The following is a 17,081-nucleotide window of genomic DNA, read 5'->3' as shown; positions in this document are numbered from 1 at the left end:
CTTCTGTGAATTAATGAAAAATGAAAAATTTTATATAAATTTATGAAAATCGAAACATTTCACACGACAATTGAGACGTTCAACATGGCAGTTGCGTTCTGGATAATTCTTAATGAATACCAAAGAAATCAAAATGATCAAAATAATAATGTCCGTGTAGCCCGAAGAATATTATTTGACACGCAAAATCCGTTTGATATAATATTCAAAGAAAATATTTCAAAATATGTATGTACGTATCGGAAGATATTAAAGACTATTAATACAGAAAACAGGCCGAATATGTATGTGTGTATGTCTCTTAGGATTGTGAGACGTGAGCAAATTTAGAATAATTTTTATTTTATTAATATATACATACGTTGGCATTCCTTAAGTTAATAATTCGAAGTTGAAATAATACGAAGTTGAAAAAAATTGCAATCGGAAATATATGTACAGAGTGCACGCAGCCGCGGTGGAATTAACGCTTGCGTTCGCAAGGGCCAAACATTCTACTCGCAAAGGGATGCCATCGCCCCCCCCTCTTTTTATAACAGTGCGGATGTTTAACTCCTTTCTTCCTTATTTTCCGCGACAACGATACCGCGACGAGGCCGTAACGAGGCAAGTTCGCTTATAACCAGTGTTTATGTCACGAGCGCTTCTCGGGAACATTTCGCTCGAGGGATTAGTCCGCGATAGAAAGTTTCCTGCGACCGGAGGCCGCTGTGGTTTAAAGTTAAATTGCAGCAACAGCATTGTTATCGGGCAGCCCTGAGACGGGCTACTATCATTCGTCCGTGACGTCTGTCGTACGCCTTTGCGATTATCGGCAAATTCAGTATTCTCGATTATTCGCGCGATTTCAAGTGGCCATAATATATGGCGATAATACATGGCAATATGTGGCAATAATATATAGCAACAATATACGACAATAATATATGGCAACAATATATGGCAACAATATATGGCAACAATATATGGCAATAATATATGGCAACAATATATGGCAATAATTCATGGAATATATTTTTCGTTACAAAAGTCAATGCAAATTTGCGGCATGCACAATGTAATAATAAAAGAGCTCTCTGTGAGCATTGAGTCAAACGCTCACCGATGATGATATTGATGATGTCCTGTTGCATTCAACAGGACCACCAGATCCACCAATGTCCGCCCATGTCCGCTGCTGCTCTGCATGTCGCGCAGCATCCATCTTGCAGCGCGTCCCATGTTGGTTGCTACACTTTCACCATACTTCCGCGACGCGGTCGATACTTGTATTAGAGCGGCGATATTTGCCTCAGTTAACGAACGTTTTACGTCGACATCGGTGGAAACATTTTACGCGCTGCGAAACGGACTCTATAAACTCGATCGGCGAGGAGCAAAAACCGTGTGAAAATTTATCGACTCGTCCAACGGATTTTTACGGCGCTTTTCGCGATCGCGTCTGAAAAGTCGCGAAAATGCAGGAATATCGATATCTACGAGTGAAATATTCGCGAATGCATGAGGAAAGATTAGACAATCAGAAACCGATCACTCCGAGGGAGCGCAAAGAGAGAGAGAGAGAGAGAGAGAGAGAGCGAGGCAAAGTTTTCACGCATGATAGTTCCGTCACGACGAAGCTTACGTTCGCGATACTTTGGCGAAATGAGAATTTAAGTTTTCTTTGTTAGCAGCGCGGATAAAAACGCGTATATTGATAACCGCGGTCGTGATATTCAAAGGCACGCGAGCGAGGATAACTCAAGCTCGGCGTGCGCTGGCGCAATTTCTGCGCGCATTATACGCTACTCGAGACAATAGGGATCGTGATGAATGGACAATATTGCCAAATAATTCTACAGCCTGTTTTGCAAATAAAAGAAGATGAGCCAACGGTATCGGCATTTATGCGTATGAATATATTTTACATGGACAATTGAATATTGTCAAATAATTAAATCGTTAAATAATTCTGCGGCCCGCTTGAAAAATAAAAATAAAGCGACTGATGACGGCATCGCGTTTGTACATATGAATATCTCTTATTCAGATGACTGAACACCAAAAGAGAATTATTCAGTATTTTAATAATTTCAGTAATTTAAATCTCGTATGTAACGCAGGCTATCGATTAAGTAATCCCCTGTGATTGTTTCGAGCAATGTATTTTATTCAACGTCACAAATACACACATAAGAATCTATTTGCAATTCGCATTGACTCGAACGATATTTTTTAGTCCCACATCCGTCATGCAGAATTTTGTTTCTCTTTTCATTTTGACTCACCGAAACGACTTGCAGTCAGAGCCGGCCACGTTCCGCTTCAACTCTGTAACAAAAAATTCACATTTGCTCATCAGATTTGACCAACGAGTGCGGGCGAGTAAAAGAGTCATTTACCCTCTGCGATCGTAATTCAAGTCAAGCCGGAAATTATATCCCAGCTCTAGATCGCTAAGGGTCAAACAGAGGACTATAGTAAACTTGTAAACTTACCTTCAAGCCGACTCTGCTTGGCCCGAACCGGATCCTCCGGTGCGGCATCCGCGTCCACCGGATTGCTATTGCTTTCCGCAACAACTGAAACAGAAAAATAATTTTCCTGGTTGATAACCTGCGGTAGAGAGAGAATATCTTTGATCGGGACGAATAAAAAATACGGATATATTTTGATACGGAATTTTCATCTTTATATTTTTGTTCCAACATTGAAAATTTAAATGGGACTTGAAGCTTTCAAGAGAGCTGATGAGGAACCAGTTACAAAGGCAAAGATCGTAACGAGTTGAACACAGATGTGTAGGAAACTTGTAAACTTTACCTTCCGGCCGATCCTGCTCTGCCCGAACCGGATCCTCCGGTGCGGCATTCGCATCCGCCGGACTTGCTTCCCGCAACGTCTGGAACAAAAATTTAACGTTCTTGGTTGGCAAGCTGCGGTAGAGAAAGAATGTTTGGTCGGGATAAGTGGAGAATATTCGCTACGATTTTTTTTCTTTATTGACATTGAATCTAGTCTAGATAGGACTTGGAGCTCTTGAAAGAGCTGACGAAAAAAAATGACAACAAGAAGCGGAGACAACAGTTGTGTGCTCTCGAAAATACTCTTTTACGAATGGACATTTAAATTTAGATCCCGTAACGAGAGTAAACAGACTTGAAAGAAGCGCTGACCGAAAACAAAAAAGGTTGCAGTCTATGAAGCGGTATGACGTTGAATATTCTATGCAAGACCGGTATACTCACACAGTTGAGAATTATTCAGAATGTTTGATTGAGAACATGATGAATTAGAGATCCGCGTTCATGGACCGTTATCCGCCTCTGTCTGGATCAATACCTCTTGTATACAACAACGCAATAAATAGATAAACAGACCGAGAGTAATTGCAGATTCATAAAGTCATGATTACTAGTCGGATGATGACGGATTGTGAATGCCGAGCGCGAAATTCCGAAATTCATATTCCCGGAAAATTTGTAAAATGTCCGCTCTCGTTATCGGAGACCTCCCGCATAATAAATGATTCCACATACCTGGAAACGTGACGTATCGCTGCCGGCTGCTGGAGTCCTTCGGATTTCACTCGTTCACACTTCTAATGCCGATACTCGCGATTCGACCGTGCGGTTAATCAACGCGATATGCCGATTGAGTATCTCGAGGAGCGACGAGATACATTTCTTTCAATAGACACGAGACGGAAGTGACGAGCGCGTCGCGCACGGCTGCTGTTGATGGAATGAGGTCGAATACACGAGGTGCGGGAGTATTATAATACGAAGGGCAAAAAATGTCGTCGCTCGCGAGCCGATCAACACAATCGGCGCGATGTAAATATTGCAGGCCTCGGCGGCGGTTGAAGCAAGAGAGACTTGCCCTTGGACGTCTCTTCTTTTCTCGAAGGTTCCGAAACGACGAAGGGAATGCTAGGAGGCTTTTCAACTGTATGCGACATTGATGCACTCTATTTATTGATTGCTGAAAATAAAGAAAATTACTCTGTCGAAGCATCGGACATTTGTTAGCTTTATGTTAATTAAAGAGGAATGTGTACGATTAGAAAATGTGTTAGCAACTAATTGTACAGAGTGTCAAAGTTGTGTGACGCCGTTTTCAGAGAATAATTAAAGATCATGGTAGCGTTAAAGAGAGGAATTTCATCACATGCGAATTTTGTCTCGTTCTTATTAAATGTTAGTCCTGTATAAAATATTTTATTTAAAAGTATTGTTTCGCATTCACGAAATTTTGTCGAGAATTCTGCTTTGCGGAAATCTCAGATTGGATCGCGGGCCAATACATTTCAATGCGACGGGGAATAGAACGTGAAAATCTTGTATGCCTCTGAATCCGAAAACAATTAGGAGAAGAAGTGAATACTTTTCAATACGAAAGTTCGCATTTGAAAATTATCGATTGCGATTGAATACAAGGCATATTTGAAATGAATTAAATCCTTTTTAATGCGAAGCATTCACCACTGCCATCTCGCATTTAGCGCGGTGAAATTTAATGAGAACTAATACTTTTTAGTCCTTTTCTTCGGATCAGAAAGCAGAATTCAGATGTCAATATTCAAAATGTCAATACTTTTTAATATGTTTCAGTTCGACATTTTATACAGGGAGATTATTCGCTGCGGACAATAACTCTTCTACTTTTCATCTAATATTCAGTGATGATAAATAACATTTAGTTGCATTCGTTTGGCTGTTTTTATTTCGAAAATAAAAAAATATATCCCAGGGTGAGATTTCACCCATGACAACATCAACGTGATTTTCTTTGATGTTATTTTTAAAAGTTCAAATATTTCGTCGACTCGCGGGATATTTATAATCGGAGTCTCGTTGCGTTAATTAACACGTGCTCCTCCGAGCGGATCGAACGCTCACCGACGGCCATTGTCAGTGCCACGAGCGAATATCCGGAGCGGACGGGATGCTGAATTGAGAAGCAGGATGAAGGGAATGGGACGCGAGCATCATGCGATACATCATGCGTCTCCAGACATGTCAAATCGTTTATTTAGAGGAGACTTTGATACAGCAACATGTATTCGAAGATTTAACATTTAATACGTACTTTTATTTTTTCTACTCCTCCCCCCTCCCGCCTCCCCGCTCATTTTAGACCTCTGGGCATAGTCTGGTATAGAGATGGCAACTGTGTTTGCAGCACGGACATAAACCGTCTGAAAATGGATGTAGCACGGACTTCCACCACATGCAGATTTTACCACCGAGATCTGAAAGTGGATGTAGCATCGTAGTTCCCCTCTCAAAATGGATGCAGATGGCGTCCTTTCCCAGTGCGAAAAGTCGATGTCGCAGAAAATGTCGTGTTGGCCGCTCTCAGGTTTCTCTCTGGTTATGACTAATAGCTCATTGTAGAATGGCCATTATATTTAAAACCGTCTTAAGTTTATCTTCAGATATTGTACGGATCGTTTCATTGGCCACGAAATATCTAAAGATAAATGTAAGGCCTTCCACAATGCCAGGCAAGAAGCAATAAGAATAAAAATAGACCAATCACAATCAACTATTACGAAAATAATCTATTGTGATTGGTCTATTTTTATTCTTATTGCCTGTTGCCTAGCATTGTGCAAGGGGCTTAAGATTCTACTATGAATATCAGTTTTAGATGTCGTATATGATAGACATTTAGCCACAGGTGATTATTGCATAAGTTCAGTTTAAAAAGAACAGATATAGGGAAAAAAGTATGTTTGTTTTATTTTGACTTGTTACATGTAGTTCGGAAGTTCTTTTAAAACGGACCAGTGGTACGATTCTTTAACTCGTTATTGGAGTTAACGACAGTTTCTTTATCGTTGCGCAGCTTTTCTATGGTATACAAAAGCTGCGCAACGATAACGAAAATGTCGTTAACTCCAATAACGTGTTACAGAATCGTACCACTGGGTTCTTAGGTGCATAGATACTTCACTGAGAAGCGACAGTTATGTTCGCGTCCAGTCCAGAGCGACATTCGATTGGTCGATTATCTTTCGACTTTTCCATCACTGATTTGGAGGTTTGATGCACGTGCGGTTCGAGTATACATAACCTGTTGTATGCGAAATGTTAATAAGTTTACCGTAAATGTTTATAATGAAAAATGGCTAGCGTAAATGTTCTCGATAGTGTAATTTCTACACTCGATAATGTTGGAACTTTGAAACATTTACAAACGTAAGTAATACATGTATAATTCCATTATTTTATATAATTATTTAATAATAAAGTGATGGAATAAGTTCTATGGTTACTGTAAAATGATAAAAATTAATCAAATATACAATTTAAAAAGATAGATTTTATAGTTTTGTTAACATGATGAATCTTGTTCAAAATTGTATAGGAAAGATAATCTTTTATGTAACCTGTTACAAGCTGCTGAACTTTACATATCTTTGCTAATGTATTTATTCTACAATTTCAGTGAACAAAATGTACTGGACCTGAAGAATACTACAAAACATCTTTATGATTTCACTAAGAAGCAGTCTTCCAGGAAATCTGATGCATTGCCTGAATTAATTACAGAAGGTTTTGATGAAGAGCAAATTTGGCAACAACTGGAGTTGCAAAACGAATGCGAATTAACACATTTTTCAGAGAGTATTTCAAAAATTTTGACTAGTAACAAGCTTATAGTTCCAGTGTCTTCTACAAAACCTGAGCCAACCTCAATACAACCTGAGGATAATTTAAATGAAGAGGGCGAAAGCCTATCTGATGATAAAGAATCAGAAGATGAAAATATAAAAACAAAAAGCATTTTAAAGAAAAGGAAACGTGAAACAAAGAAGAAGAAGAAATCCTCTATTGTGGATGACAAATTTTTTAGGTTGCAAGAATTGAACGAGTATCTAACTAAAGAAGAGAAAATAGAAAAGCAAGGAAAGAAGGATGCTGAATCTGATGATGAATCAGTAGATTTATTTAATGACTTTTCCGAAGATGAAGGCAACAAGAATATCCAAGGGAAGTATTTGAAATATGTAGATTTTTTTGACAGTCCTGCTTCAAGTGAGGAATCTGGGGAGGAAAAGTCAGATGATGACAATGAAGGCCAAAGATCAAACAGTGAGGATGAAGGGACGGGCGATGATGAAGAGGAGGAAGATGAACATGTATCCTCGAGCAAAAGGGTGAAATTCAATCTCATCAACGACTCAGACGAGACAGACAGCTTGGAGAACAAAATGGAACAGAAGAAAAAGGACAAAGAAGAAATGGAACCAAAATCTTCTCTGGAGACTCGTCAGGAGAGGCTGCGGACAAGGATTCAGGAGTTGGAGGAAGAAGCTATCAGCGAGAAGCCGTGGCAATTGAAGGGTGAAGTGAGCGGTCCTAATCGTCCGCAAAATTCCTTGCTGGAGGAGTTTGTGGAATTTGATGTATCCACGAGGCCTGCTCCCGTGATCACCGAGGAGACCACGATGAAGCTGGAAGACGTAATCATGCAGCGGATCAAGGACAAGGCCTGGGATGACGTTGAGAAGAAGTTCAAGCCAGTCGAGACCCCACTGGAATACAAGAAGAAGCTGGTTCTGAATCAGGAGAAGAGCAAGGAGAGCCTGTCGCAAATCTACGAGAACGAGTACTTGAAGCAGAAACAAGCATTGTATTCAGACGATGACGAGAAAGAGGAACCGGTACCGGAGTTGCACCACGAAATTCGAAGAGATATGCGTAGTCTGATGGCAAAGTTGGATGCGTTGTCGAATTATCATTATACTCCCAAGCGGGTGAGTGATGCGATATCCACGAAGTGGATATTTTATACATCGATTCTTGATGATCTCCAACTTCCACTAAATACCCGTGATTCCTGTTTCAGGTTAAACCCGAAGTGAAGATCATTAGCAACGTATCAGCTGTGAATATGGAGGAAGTGGCGCCGGTCGCGACTAGCGATGCTGCTATGTTAGCACCGGAAGAAATCAAAGGTATACCTTGGATTATCTACTTGTCGCAATCGCGTATGTACCGTTGGGGGACTTGCGGCATGATATCGTTGAACGTAATCTTCATTTCCAGCTAAACCGCGTGGCGAAGTCATCGGCAAATCGGAGAGGACGCAGACGGATAAGAAGCGCGAGAGGAGGCGAAAGAAATTGAGGCAACGAAGCAAACAGAAGGCGATAAAAGAGAAGGAGAAGCTAAGAGCACTGAAACCAGGAGTCGCCAAGAAGCTGAAGAAGGATAAGGAGTTGGTGAAGAAGCTGACTAAAGACAGAAACATCACGAAGGCGGACGAGACGAGCCACAAAGTCACCAAGTCTTCCACTGCGTTCTTCACGCGGTTGCAAGACCAGGTGAAGAGCCAAGTGAAAGTGCAGGCCGGTGGCGCAGGCGCGTCGAAGAAGAAGAAGGCTAAGAACGCAGTGTCGGCTGTGAAACTCAAGTTGTAGTTTTCAGGTGTAACTTTTGTACATAAAGTGTTGTCGCATTACACACCGCCGAGATTCATTCCATTACATTTGCGTCATCTTCGAGTGTCCCGTGTCTTTTGTTTTCTGTTCTCGTCACGAATTGTTTTGCTCTCGTCGCGGAGGAACACGCAAGAAGCGGAAGCCACGGAACAAAGCCACAACGTAAACTCAACGCGCAGTGTGTAAGATATACATATATACATACACTAAAAGATGTTTTCTTACAGCTTTATTGCGTGAGAGATATATGTATGCATTTACAGGGTGGCACCCTGCGTTCTTTAAATCATATTACCATCTTGTAATTCCTTGTTCTTGCGGATTTATAATACGGGCTGGATATTGTGCAAAGGAATATATAACAATGGATGAGGGATTTATGAAGTAATCTCTCTCTCGCTCTCTCTCTCTCTCTCTCTCTCTCTCTCTCTCTCTCTCTCTCTCTCTCTCTCTCTCTCTCTTTCGCTCTCGCTCTCTCTCTCTCTCTCTCTTTCTCTCTTTCTCTCTCTCTTTCTCTCTCTCTCTCCCTCTGTGCCAGAGACAAATCCGTACTTAACATCCATGTACAGATATTGATGCCCGCGTACAGGCCCAATATACTAGTTATTGTCAAAGTGATGGTGCTACTTCCGTCACGATGTAGGATGATTGAACAAAAAAAAAATGAATCGTGCGTATATATATATGTATAGTTCATATATTAGTGAAAAATGTTCCCAATTCATCATGATATGCTGCAATTTCGTTTCAATGTGCCTCGTCGAAATTTGCTAAAACACGTACAAACGCGCTAAGTCACACGTGGTTACTTATAAATGCAATTATTCGTATGTGTAACATTATCTATATATATATATATATTTTTTTTTTCTTTAAGAATATCTAAAAACGGTGTCTTGCACAGAGAAGCAAAGGTGGATTACACAAGTAGTCTTTTTTTTGTACATTGTCAATGTCTCGAACGATTTCTTGTCGCGTGTCGTTTTTTATGATTGCACTGTTTATAATTACAAAGATCTAAATTAAAATAATTAAGCTAATCTTACGGATCTAACGATAAGCTGGTATTAAAATTACCGTGATTTATGTAGATTTGATTGAGAACCCTTCTTTTAAAAATACTTTTTCTTATATTCGTTTAAAGTATGCCTCCGTAATTTCTTTGTTTTTCTTGTTAGCCTTCCGCCCTGTCGACGAATATTCACTGAATCGCATAACACCACCGTGTGAAGTTGTCATGTAAATTAAAGTTACGTCGTTCGACTTGTATAATAAGCACAGATCGGATGCTACATATTTTCAGAACATCCGCAGCAAGGCCGTGAAATATCCATGTCTTCAGGCGTTTACATGTTACTCGTGCTAATTACTCGGCTTAATCGCTCGAGCGCCGAGGAGCGCGATCGCGCTCTTGCGATTTTTACATTCAAAAAAAAAAAAGGAAAAATGCCAACGAGCGCCATCGCGGTCCTTTCGTCCCGCAGATGAGAAGATTTGTAACGGGCGCTATCGCACAACCGCGTCTTTTTTTATTTCGTCATAGACTCACTTTTCATTGTTTTCTATCGCTGCTTCTCTTCTCCCCTTTCCAACGAGTCTCAACCGTACACTTGTTTTGTTTTCGACTCTGAAAGCGCACGCTAGTTTAGCGATTAAAGCAAACCAACATCGGTTTTGTACGCATAAACCGAGCCCATAAGAAGCTACAAACACTAGAAGAAGTCTGGAAAGGACGAGCCTCAAGGCATTCGACCTTCGTCTAGCTTCGCTCTTATCGGAGAAGACTGACGAAGATAGCACGCTATGGACGATGGAAGCGGGATACGCAAATGTCCTTTGTGTCCTGAGGGCCTATTACGGTTGATCTCACACTTTCATGAAGGCTGGTTCATCATTGGTTATTGGAAAAATAGAATGAAATTAATGAAATGAACATTACGGAGAAGCACAAAAGAATACTATTAAATCAATATCAATATTGACGTTAATATTAATATTAATTATTAATTATTATTAAATTGTCTACTGTATGAAAACAGTTTCTTTTCGTTACTGTTCTCCGGCCTGTTCTTTTTAGCTGAAATGCTGCACCGGTGCAACAAGTCAGAGTCATACACTTCGCTGCGTCGCTTCAACTTCCTGCGTGAAATTTCGTATCGAGTCTGTCCACGCGAGTAATTTCGTACTTTCACGAGGTGGAATTAATTGTAATTACCCGCTTCTTCATCTAATCCGAGAATCGTAATAGACCCCCAGTCTTCCAATCTCTCTTATGGGAAAGCGCAGTCTATATATACGAAGAGACTCTCAAAATTTCGGCTTAACTAACGGACGATTACCTCAGAAAAATCGCCGACATGGAAAGATGAAACGTTCTCATCGCTATGGGGAGATGAGGAATCTCTTTACATTCGCTCAATAATTTTAATTCATTCACTTGTGATATATAGGATGTCTGAAAAATCCCGGACCGATAAAATATCTCGAAAACAAGACATTTCAGAGAAAAAGTTTCATACAAAGGTTGTATGGTTTCAAGGGGAACATGAAACAACTATTTCATTTTATTTACAGATGACGCCACTTTCGAGATATTCGTGTTAATTTGATGATTTTTAAATTTTTAAAGGTCGATAAGTTAACAAAAGGGCACTATTGTAACAATATATTCTAGAGACTAAATAGAGTCCAGTAACTAAAAAGTCCAATATTATTTTTTTTCTAATGAATGGTCAGCGAGATATTGTAAGTTAAATATTGAAAAGTTAAGTTTTTTTTAAATATCTCAAAAAAATATTAGACAAATAAAAAAATATTTCGGACAAAGTTGTTAAAAATTGATTGGTAAAAAGAAATGATATAATAAAAAATTAGGATTTCCATTTAAGAAAAATAATGATCAGTGAATATCTCGAAAGTGGCGTTACCTGCAAACAAAATGATACAGTTGTTTTATGTGCTCTTTAATCAATCAGGGCTAAGTTTACTATATTTGAGATTATTTTCTTGTTTCCAATTGTTCCAAATTTCAATCCAATCTCAATCCCAATCCATAGTCTGATACGAGCTTTTGAAACCATACAACTTTTGCCTCAAACGTTCTTAGTATCTTTTATATTTTTCGACATTTTTGCCTGGCTCATTTAAAATGAGTCATCCTGTACATATGTCTAATTCAAGTGATAGAAACGAGAAATGAGAAATTCTACGGGGTTCCTACTGATAACCGTCCTTTAATTCAGCCGGAACTTGGCAAGAGTCGCCCAGAGTCTACAGATTGGATGTTGTCGTGCAATTGTTGCTAAGCCTCTCTCTCTCTCTCTCTCTCTCTCTCTCTCTCTCTCTCTCTCTCTCTCTCTCTCGCTCTCTTTCTCTCAAGGGCAGTCAAACGATTAATGAATAACGCAGTACTTCGAAGCACCGTACACGTATGTATACATCTCATCATTTCAAATCTTCGCCTTGGACAAGCCTGACGAGTCGGGAGTGAACCTGGCCGAGGCGCGCATTTCCGCTAAAAATCGGAACTCCGAACTCATCGAAGCCGCATAGTTGTTGAAACGCTCGACAGACTGACGGGAACGCAGCGCAGTGACAATCTGTCGAGCGGCCTACAAGTGTCACGGAGTACAAATGTGTAGTTTACGCACTCTCACAGAGTATAAATGTGAAACGCTCGCTTGAACGCCTTGCGCCGAACGCCATCGGGGAGGGAAGGGGGAGGCGGGGGCGGGTGGGTATGATAAAGGGAGGATAACCCATCTGTGCGTATTATAATTATTTCGAGCTCTAATTCGCACGATGAACGCCCTTGTCATGAGGGTACAGTCGCACTTTGATGTCTTAATGGCACTTCTACAGTGAAACCATACTCCGCCAATTTGGACAACTACGTCATGCGAACGGATTTCGTACGACCCGAGACGACGAGATCGTACCGGCGGCCTGATATCCACGACAGTGAACCAAACTCCTCCTTCGTACATATATATGCGTAATATGTAAATAACCCGGCAGACTAGGCTCTCCTAATCCCAGTGCGATCGTTTTTGCGTAGAGTCTATATGTTAGCGGTGCTAAGTCGCTCAAGAGGCCTCCCACTTTGGCGGGTCCGAACGAGTCGCTGCTTCACGAGTCTTTTGCTTCACACTTTCCGGATTTACGGCGTTCTTACCCTCCTGAATTTTGCGGAAAATTTCACCAAAGCTACGATGCAGGACGATTGGCAACCGATTGCGGAAACTAATGATGAAAGATTTAGTGGTGTCACGGCTATTGTCAAATGTGCAGCGTTCTCTTCCGAACCACCAAAGTGAAAGACTCCCGTTTTTCTCTCGTTCTCGTTCTCTCTCGCTCTCTTCTTTCCTCTCTGTTTCTCCCTTTCCGAAATCGACTCGAATGCTGTGATGAAGGTGCAGATGCCCAAGATTTAATCCCCAAAGTGATACCGAACAAACAGACCTGTATGAAATTTGCCCCGCACCCTTTCTGAATCTCGCGCTTTCATCGCGTTGTGTTACATTTTGTGCCCCAGCTCAGTAACAGACGCGTTGTATCGCGTCATCTATCAACATACTTGTACAAAGTGTCCCGTCATTCATCGCGGAAAATCTCGCAAGGGCTGGCCGACTCTTTGAACACTTCTGAGACGAAATCAGAGTACGAGAAATTTCCAAACTGTAAATAAAAGCGAACTAGACTTCATGAAACTTTTTAGCTAATTTCATACAACTTCATCAATCATTCACTCGGGCATGCTCCTAAGCGACGAACATTTGTGTTTACAAACAAAAATGGCGCGTTAACTCTTTAACGCCCACTTTTTTATAAGTGTTTTAAGAATAAAATTTGAGTTTCTTTGAACTGAGACTATAAATAGTGATAACAAAAAAAAATATCAGAATTTTATATTGGTTTTTTTATCGTTCGTTTTTTGTTTATTGGTAAATATGACTTGGATCCTAAAAGCATATATAAAATGAGCAACTTATACAGAGAAAAATGAAGAGTAATCTATACGACATAACTCTGATAGTCAGCTTGACATTTTTGAGCTGAAACTTTACTATATTTGTGAGTGAAATTTATCATTCAGAGCGTCAAGCTTACTATTTCAGAAGAATATCTTATAGATCATCATTTAGATAGTCAATCGTCCCTTCATTTTTCGCCGCATAAAAAACTGTAGGTCACCAGGTTTTAAGAAAATAGGTGGATTTCTTGATTTTCGTGTCCACCGTATTGGATCCGCCATTTTGAATTTCTGTATTCTTTTAATTTCACATTTTGCATCTGAGAAAGCTTCCAAATGTATAAAATTACAACTAATCTAACTAAAAATAAAAAATAAAGATACTAATCTATTCATTTATAGCGCACTTCTAGATGTCATTAACAATGCTAACTATGCCTACTTGGAATTTGACAAAACATGTTATCATTAAAACTGAGCTAAACCGAATCTACGTACAATCTATATATCATTTTTTAGAAGAAGAATTCACCTTTACAGTGGTGCAAAGAAAACGAAAATATCTCCTTTCTTGACTAAATTATGGATTCTTAAATGCGTTTCTGGTAACTACAGTTATCAGTAGGCGTTAAAGAGTTAAAATGTACTTCAGAAGTCTCCAAAATCGTCTCGGAATTATCAAAGTCTGTTGCCGTCACACGGAGATTGTACGTTTCGACAATTTGAGAACGATAAAGAAATTGATGTTTGAGTGATTAACTTTATTAGTCGAATGTTAATTTGCTTGCAAGCAACGAAAGATATCATAATATACATATGAGAGTGCTATTCAGAGACGAAACGAGCTTGGTTTAGTCGGGGTCTAAGAGTGGTACAAGAAGAGACGACATTATTTTATAATTTAGTCTTGCATTAAATTCTGATTAAGTTTAAACTGCCTGTAGAGTCAGTCTAAAAGGTTGGTTTAACCTTCAACTGCTACAGGTGAATCTCCTGCTAATATTCTTGTTTGGTTCTATTCGCATCTGTATATCTTATTCAATGTTAACAATCTTTCTTTTTAATATCGAATCCGCCAGGGAACTTTTCTCCTCTGTGCTTCAATTAGCCTTCCTACTTCGCTTCATTTTATTTGATGTATTCATTGATAATTTCATTGTCACAAATTAAAAAAAAGGAGTCTCAAAATGTAGACACGAACCTCAAAAGTCACGCTTTGACAATTCCCTGATGATTACATTTCACTGGCTACGAAGTGTCTGAAGATGAATTTAAGGCTATAAATACCGCCCGAAGGGTTTAATTTTCACAGTCCGAATTTAAACCATTTCTGAATTTCTGAAAATGTTTCTGAATAACATAACCTTATCGTTAATCCATGAACAGGCTAGACCATATTCACGAAGATTATTACGGTTTCACACGTTGTCTCTGAATAGCACCCCTAAAATTTATATCAATGCAATTTATGCTAATCAATGCACACTTATGTGTGGGATTTGATAGAAATGTTGTCTCGTCGGATAATACATAAACCATGTTGTTTAATGAAAAAGAAACACTTCTTGGTATGTCATTCTTTTCAAAAATTACATGTACTGCAGTACTGGACAACATAAAGTACGCATCTCGAACATTTTCACGTTTGAGTGAATAATCCGGCAGGTTTCTTAGTCAACTTTTAAATTTCAAGTGGAGAAATTCGGAAAACATTAAAAACTCTTTGATGGTCGAGTCTATTACATTAATTATTATGTTTATCTTGAGTTTTTAATGTTTCTGAAGTTTTTCACTTAAAACTTAAAAGCAGACTAAGAAACCCTTTTGTCCCCGAGTACATAATTATTCTATCTTTCAAGACTACCGAATTATCCACGTAGACGTGAAAAGGTTCGAGGTGCGTGTTTTATATTTCATCCAGTACTGTATATGTACCAACCATCATAAATGTTGGATTAAAGATCCAACAGTAATCATGGCTCCACTGCTCCGCTGATGTGCGTCACATACCTATCGCGCCAATTGGTTTTTACATGTTATTATTTTGGATTCCGCCGGCTCATACTAACTTCGAGATGACCGCCGCGAGGCCGCGTATGTCCGAAAATTTGCCATTGTAGGATTTTGGCTGTCGAACGACTCTGAATCCCGATTAGATGTTCGCAATTTTAGAAAGATGCTGGGTAAACGGATTCTTTATTGCTATCGTTGGAACAAATGCGGGAGTCATTAGTGAGCAGATACCCAATTATCGCGAACGACTTTCTTCAATATTGTATTCGTCACGGTTATGTTACAATCTCATCACGAGCGGCGATTTGCCACTTATCCCGCTTGTATTGTAGATCAATACCTTCAAAAGATGAATCTACATATTCTTGCGTCAATAATGTTTCTGTGTCATTAAGTCTTGAAAGTGAGAAAGCGGGTGGTCAGTTGAATAACATCACAGCGCATTTAAAAAAATATGAAAAAAAGAAAAATCGTCGCCCGCACTCCAAAGCATCAAATAATCTCTAACATGATACCGCGGAGTGCACTTGGATCTACTGAACTGGGGTTCGTGCGTTAATAGTTAAAGGTACAACACTGCGGAAGTGCGGGGCCAACTTCAAGTGGTAACGAACAAGTAACAAACGGTCGGGGAAAGCGGCGAGTTCCTTTAGAATGGAAATTGCTTTCCGACGCAGTGCTTGTTCCATTGCTACTCGAAAGTACTCGTAAACATATTGAGTTCCTCGAACCCAGACGAACCACCTTGATCTTGCAGCATCTGCAACATATCGGACAATTCCTGCGGCTGCGTGCCGGGCCCAGCCTGTCCCGGGTGCGGCGGTTGCGCTTGCGCGGCCACCTGAGCGCCGGCCTGCCCGTCGGGCTGCGGTGTCTGATGCTGTTGGCTCTGCCAGCCCCACATACCTGCAAAACGCAGCGCAAGATTCGATGGTTAGCCACGCGCCGAACAAAGCGCCGAGGGAGTACGACATCGGGTAGATTTACCAGGGTTATTAGGCACTGTTGTGACTGCGTGATATTGTTGAGTAGCTGGTGTCCTAGCGCCGCTACTGAGCTGCGTGTATGTCGGCCCGCTCGGTGACCTCGATGGACTTAATTGACTATACTGGTAACCCTCTGTCACGGGTTGCTGTCGAAGCGAGGCGAAATTTCTCTCGTGTATTATTCAGTCATGGAACAGCTGCTCGAAACAACCGGACACATACCTGTCTACCGATCGCCCACGCTTGCTGCACCGGGGTCGGGGATGTATTAGCCGGCTTTTGAATCCTACTTAGGACCGACGAGGACGCGCTCTGCTGTCCGGGTGAGCCATAAGCTATCGGCGAGTGCGTCGTCTCATAGCTCTGGTATACATTCTGTGTACTGGACGGCCTCGGTTGTTGTGGACCTGCGGAAGTATAGAGATTTAGTGGCAGTGCGCGCAGCAAAGGGACGGTTTTCCCGCGAAATCCCGGCCGATTGTCTTACTGGCTGTAGCTACGGTCGCCGGGTGCTGCATCATGTGATGCGCAGAGTACAATGGATCCCTGGCGGGGTGTCTCTGAAGAGAGTAATCCAGACCAGGTTGTGGGTATGCAGGTACTGCTTCGTTCTCTGTTTGCTGTCCGTCGCTGCTGGGGTGATACCCTGGCCTGGAAGGACATGCGAACATATTCC

At 40.6% G+C, this 17,081-nt stretch overlaps 2 protein-coding genes across 6 annotated transcripts in view; one reads left to right on the top strand and one right to left on the bottom strand.

Annotated features, from left to right (window-relative positions):
- The first annotated feature begins 5,882 nt into the window (after positions 1-5,882).
- On the top strand, positions 5,883-8,851 carry LOC105189979 (U3 small nucleolar ribonucleoprotein protein MPP10). The gene is made up of 4 exons (XM_011152434.3): positions 5,883-6,185; positions 6,436-7,747; positions 7,840-7,948; positions 8,040-8,851. Exons 1-4 carry the CDS (start codon positions 6,112-6,114, stop codon positions 8,411-8,413), a joined length of 1,869 nt encoding a protein of 622 aa, XP_011150736.1. The 5' UTR covers positions 5,883-6,111; the 3' UTR covers positions 8,414-8,851.
- A 5,483-nt stretch (positions 8,852-14,334) lies between these two features.
- The window catches only part of tgo (Aryl hydrocarbon receptor nuclear translocator homolog tgo), a 54,560-nt gene continuing 51,813 nt past the window's right edge, over positions 14,335-17,081 (bottom strand). For all 5 annotated transcript variants that reach the window (XM_011152439.3, XM_011152436.2, XM_011152437.2 and 2 more), the window contains 4 exons: positions 16,893-17,056; positions 16,628-16,812; positions 16,407-16,551; positions 14,335-16,325 (listed from right to left, as the gene is read on the bottom strand). In XM_011152439.3, the coding sequence (XP_011150741.1) occupies positions 16,111-16,325; positions 16,407-16,551; positions 16,628-16,812; positions 16,893-17,056 (709 nt within the window). In that variant the 3' untranslated portion in view covers positions 14,335-16,110. The remainder of the gene's footprint in view (positions 16,326-16,406; positions 16,552-16,627; positions 16,813-16,892; positions 17,057-17,081) is intronic.

This window comes from Harpegnathos saltator, unplaced genomic scaffold, assembly GCF_003227715.2.
Source record: "Harpegnathos saltator strain DR-91 unplaced genomic scaffold, Hsal_v8.6 scaffold240, whole genome shotgun sequence".
Lineage (NCBI taxonomy): Eukaryota > Metazoa > Arthropoda > Insecta > Hymenoptera > Formicidae > Harpegnathos > Harpegnathos saltator.
The sequence above is the reverse complement of the archived record's forward strand: the minus strand, read 5'-3'. Positions and strand labels throughout refer to the sequence as shown.